A 5363-nucleotide genomic window follows, 5' to 3' on the forward strand; every position below is an offset into this window, starting at 1 on the left:
CCAGGCAGAAGGAAGAGCATGTCCCCTTCTTCATGGCTGGGCCCCGGCAAGACTCCCCAGACGTGAGGCTCCCCAGGTAGATGGTATAAGGAAGGAGTGAGGAGAGACTGCTCCAGGCAGAAGGAAGAGCATGTCCCTTCTTCATGGCTGGGCCCTGGCAAGACTCCCCAGACGTGAGGCTCCCCAGGTGCAGCGAGTCTGGAATAGGTTCTGAGGCAGTGGGGAGGCGCGGAGGAGCTTTAAGCCAGGACAGGACCTGAGCAGATCTGTATGTGAGGAAGGTCCTCGTCATTCATAAAAAAGACAGTGACCCAGATCTCTGCAGCTGAAGGAAATGGGGCTCAGAGCAGTTAAGTAAACTTTCCCCAGGCCGCCCAGCCTTGAGGTGGCAGAGCCCAAATCTCTGACACCAAAACTTTTCCTCCTGCCCCATGTTGCCAGATGCTGTAGCCAGGTATACAACACGTAAGACTCAGCCCTGCCTGCTGGGAAGGTGGGGTCTGGCTCAATGCACTGTCCCCGTGGGCAGGTGCCCAGTAGCCCATGGCAGGCCAGGGGTCCTGAAGGGAAGCGCAGGCAGGAAGAGGTCTGGGACTGGGAGTATCGGAAAAGACTCATGGGCTTCCATTTTACACACCAGGAAGCCCAGCCTCTGAGACCTTAAATCACTTGCCCAAGGTCATTGTAACCACTAAATACTCATCCTTCATAACTCAATTCAAGTTTCCAGAGGCCCCAGGCCAACACAGTCACCCAGTTATGATTCTCACAGCACCCTGTCCTGTTTTATGGGCCTCGTTACAATTGTTATGAGATGAATCGTTTTAGCGCCTTTCTCCTTTGCTGGAACCATGCTCCGTGAGGAAGGCTCCTGTCCTGGGCCACTTCCCAGCCCTTGTATTGTGCTTTGCATGTAGTGGAGACTTTTGACATATTTGTTGCAGAGGGGGTGGGGAAGGCTGGGATGGTGAGGCAGCATGACAGTTTGTGAACTTTAGGGGCAAAATTCTCTGTCCTTCTTCCTCCTGTCCTCACCCCCTCCCCTTCTCCTGTCCCCTCTGCAGGTGGCTTCTGGCTTGGTGTGGACCAGGAGGGGGCAGAGGGTACCCTGTCTTGGACGGGCACCCTCTTTGGCGTGCTGGCCAGCCTCTGTGTCTCGCTCAACGCCATCTACACCAAGAAGGTGCTCCCGGCGGTGGACGGCAGCATCTGGCGCCTGACCTTCTACAACAACGTCAACGCCTGCGTCCTCTTCCTGCCCCTGCTCCTGCTGCTGGGGGAGCTTCAGGCCCTCCTCCGCTTTGCCCAGCTGGGCAGTGCCCACTTCTGGGGCATGATGACGCTGGGAGGCCTGTTTGGCTTTGCCATTGGCTATGTGACAGGACTGCAGATCAAGTTCACCAGTCCCCTGACCCACAACGTGTCGGGCACGGCCAAGGCCTGTGCCCAGACGGTGCTGGCCGTCCTCTACTACGAGGAGACCAAGAGCTTCCTCTGGTGGACGAGCAACATGATGGTGCTGGGGGGCTCCTCCGCCTACACCTGGGTCAGGGGCTGGGAGATGAAGAAGGTGCAGGAGGAGCCCAGCCCCAAGGACAACGAGAAGAGCGGCGTGGGGGTGTGAGCTCCTGTGGGGACCTCGAGATGGCCCACCTAGGAGAACGCCCCCCCCCTCCTTTCCCGCCTGGGAGAAAGCCCGTGAATGCAGTGGAGGCCTCTTGTACCCAGAGAGAGAGAGACCTGGAGGGGTGTTTGCAGACTGATCGGAATCTGGTGGTGGAATTGGAACCAGTGTTTTCAAGTAATGTCGGAAAGTTGCCAATCCTATCTCGACCTCCTTTCCTATTTGGGGGAAGGACCCCCAAGGGAAGAGCACATTGGCCCTTGGGGAGTAGGAAAGTGGGGCACCCCTTCCTGCCCCATCCTAGGGCCTTCTACCTCCATATGACCTTTGGAATTAAGGATAGGCCACAAGCTTTAAGGAACATATGGCGAAGCCATCGAGTCTTCACTTGTGCTCAAGGAGACAGGGGTGTGACGCCACCACAGGTCAACTAAGAGGTTTGGGAAACCTCACATCTCCAGGTCCAGGGCAGGCAGCACAGCGTTAGCCCCACAAACCGGCTTCCTCTGGAGTGAAGTGGTGGCTGGGCTGAGGGAGGAAAGGGACCAGTGTTCCCTCTTCTCTGCAGAGGCCACCAGGCCCCTTCCATGGGGCGAAGGATCAGTTGTACCTATGCCTGGTCCTGGCACTCCCAGGGGCCACTGGGAATGGGGCACATCATGGAAAAGCGCCCTTTCCCCACCATCTGCACCCCATGTTCCCAGCTCTTGAACATGGGGAACCACACATCTCTTACAGGTTAAACAGGGTCATTAGCACCCTCCCTAGCCCCTGACACCCGTTTCACTGCCTCACTCTGTCTCCCAGCACCTGGTGGCCGCCTGGCTCAGGAAGTGGAGCCAGGAGCCACTTTAGCTTCTCCCAACTCTGCCTCCCCCAAAGCTTCTCCCCAGGGGCTGATGGAGCAGCGTCCCAGCTCAGCGCCTTCCACCCCAGCTGTGCTGGGCCCCCAGGTCCCTGCAGGAAGGCTTGTAACCTGCTTCTGCGCCTCTTCCCTGCATCAGTGAACCATGGCATTCTCCCTGAGGGTGGGGCGAGAACCTGATTGTCCTCTCACCACACCCCCTGGCCTCTGGCTTGCTTTCACCCCTGGCCATTTTGTTCCACCCAACTCCTTGGGGTAACTCTTGGTGGTTTATTCCCTAGAGAGTGGGTTTTCTCAACACCTCCTTTTCCAGTCCCCCCACAATCCCAAATCGTTTCTAATGAAGTTGGTGGGGCCTGATGCCCTGAATTGTGTGTGACTTAATTAAAATTGGAGTAAGCCATCCTGTGTATATGTGGGGAGGGGGAGGAGCTGAGTGCAGGAAGGGGCTGGCTGGGCCTAGATAAATTTGTGGACAAGGCGCTGAGGGGAAGCAGTGGGTCTGTAAAGGGCAGGAAGGCTCGACCCTGCCCTCACCAAGTCCAGGTACCAGCAGAGCAGCGCTTCTAAGAAAAGCCTGTTCTCGCTCTCAGATCAGAGCCCTTCCTGGGACATGGGTGACCAACCTCAGGTTTCATTAGCAATAACTGTCATTTACTGGCACTGTGCTGTGTGCTCTACATCCGTCATTCATCTTCACAACCACCCCCCCCACACACACACACACACACACATGCACCCTGTGAGCTGGGCACACTCACTGATCCCCACTTTCTATATGAGGGTACTGTGGCTCAGAGAGGAGCACAGGAAAGGAGAGGCAACCGAAGGATTCAGATGAAAGTCTCTGCTTTCACAGCATAGATACTTAACCACAGTGCCCTTAACTACACTCGTACTTACAACGTGCCAGGCACTACGATAGGTCATCTATAATAATAAAAGCATAATATGCTAAGTAGACCAGACATCCTTCCAGACAAAGCCAGGGCTGCAAGGGAAGCCCGGGTCCCAGGTGCCAGAGGGAAGCCAGTGCCGGCAGCCAGGGGAAGGAAGGCCTACTCTTGCACGAATTTTGTGTTCAGGCCTCTCCTCTAGTGTTAATATAAAAACCCAAATCTGCTTCAAAGGGCTCACATGTAAACACCTGTCAAGGCTCCATAACAGGTTCAATAATAGAAATAGTAACCTGCTGCCCTGAGGTCTCAGAGGCTTTGCTTTTTCCCTGACTTGATTTTTGTCCAAAAAAATGCTGCCCATCGATGAACATGTCCACGTCCCTTACCTCGCAGCCTAGGAAAGCTAAGGCACAGACAGTTCAAAGGAGGCTTCTGAGGCCACAGAGCAAACTGGTGGTGAGCCCAAAGTGGAACACGGTCTCCTGGTCCTAATCCACAGGGCTTTCTACATACTCGCGATCATGCCTTGATCAGCAGGGGGACTAGTTCATTAATTTAGCAAACACCTAAATAAATTTACCAGATAGCAGGCACTGTTGAAAGTGCTTGACAAATACTGATTCATTTAATCCTCATAACAACCGGATGGAGGTACAATTATCATCTCCCATCTCACTGATGAGAAAAAAGAAGGGACAGAGAGGGTAAATAATTTGACTGAAGTCACACAGTTAATAATTAGGATTCAAACCTGGGCAGTCTGCTTCTCAATCATAAAACTATGGCTTTCAATATTTTGTCAGGAGGCACAGCGCAGGGTGGAAGGCAAAGAAGAATATTGGTTGAGGTTGGGAACCGGCAGGTGCCCAGGAGCTTGCTCTGACAGGAGCTGCTGGGTGATAGGTTCAAGTCAAGCGCTAGCTGGGCTACATCATCCCGTTGTTCTAGTCATGGGCTCTTAAGGCTCACAACAGGGCCATGGTGACCACAGAAGAGAAATGGCGCTAAGCCAGTTAAGGTGGTTTTGGCTGCAAGGATGGAGCCTTATAACTGGCTGGTCCTTAGTAAGGTTGGGGGGCCGGGAGGGGGAGTAAAAACCAGGGCAACTGGCCCATTTGACCAAATCCTGACTGTTCTGGGCTCATTGGGAGGAGGTGGTGGTTTGACTTTTGCTTGCTGCGGAGGTTGACTAAAGATGAAAGGAGACTAGGCCTTGGGTAAGAGATTCAGATCAGGAGCTGTGTGGGCCTAGCTGAATCAGTTCATCTTTCTGACCTTTCTACTCCTGTGAAAGAAAAGAAAGCTGTTCCAACTGAAGAGAACACGACTGAAGGAATCAACATAGGAACTTTAGTTGTTAGATGAGAAAACTGAGGTCCCAAATGACTTGCTCAACACGCCAATGACAAAATGGAGTGTGGTCCTCAACTCTCCTGGCCCTCCTGTCTGATAGGCTTTCCACAGTGCCACTCTGGTGGGGGAGCTGCCGCACCAGGTCCAGCCCCAGCCCTGCCCCTGCCCCCACCACAAACCGTGGTTCCTGTGAAGGGGCTAGTGGAGGACCCGAAACACGCTGAAATGGGAACCGAAAAGCCTGCTGCCCTGGAGCGCCTGGTCCAGGTGCTGAGAGCTCTGGAGGGAGGCTGTGTGTGAGGGAGGGAGGGCGGGTACTGGTGTGGCTGCACCGTGGGGGGATTTATAACACGAGAGCTGGAAATGAGTTTGAAGATCAGAGTCCAGCCTCAAATCAACAGACAAGTCTGAGGCTCAGAGAGAGCGGGTCTGACTCGCCCCAGGTCACAGATTGATGGGGAAGAGCCCAGAACCCTCCTCCCGGGCCAGTGCCTTTTCAGCTGATATCATCGTCATCATCCTTTATTTTTTTTTTAAAAAAAAGAGAGAGTATCGATTTTTAGAGAGAGAGAAAAGGAAAGGGAGGGGGGGAGAGAGAGAGAGCAACATTAACATGAGAGCG

The 5363-nt window shown here is 54.0% G+C and overlaps 1 protein-coding gene across 3 annotated transcripts in view; it reads left to right on the forward strand.

Annotated features, from left to right (window-relative positions):
• SLC35C1 (solute carrier family 35 (GDP-fucose transporter), member C1) overlaps positions 1-2892 on the forward strand; it is a 7666-nt gene extending 4774 nt beyond the window's left edge. For all 3 annotated transcript variants that reach the window (XM_015569516.1, XM_015569517.1, XM_006772252.2), the window contains one exon: positions 1065-2892. In XM_015569516.1, coding sequence (XP_015425002.1) covers positions 1065-1624 — 560 coding nt within the window. In that variant the 3' untranslated portion in view covers positions 1625-2892. The remainder of the gene's footprint in view (positions 1-1064) is intronic.
• Positions 2893-5363: the final 2471 nt, after the last annotated feature.

This window comes from Myotis davidii, unplaced genomic scaffold, assembly GCF_000327345.1.
Source record: "Myotis davidii unplaced genomic scaffold, ASM32734v1 scaffold265, whole genome shotgun sequence".
Lineage (NCBI taxonomy): Eukaryota > Metazoa > Chordata > Mammalia > Chiroptera > Vespertilionidae > Myotis > Myotis davidii.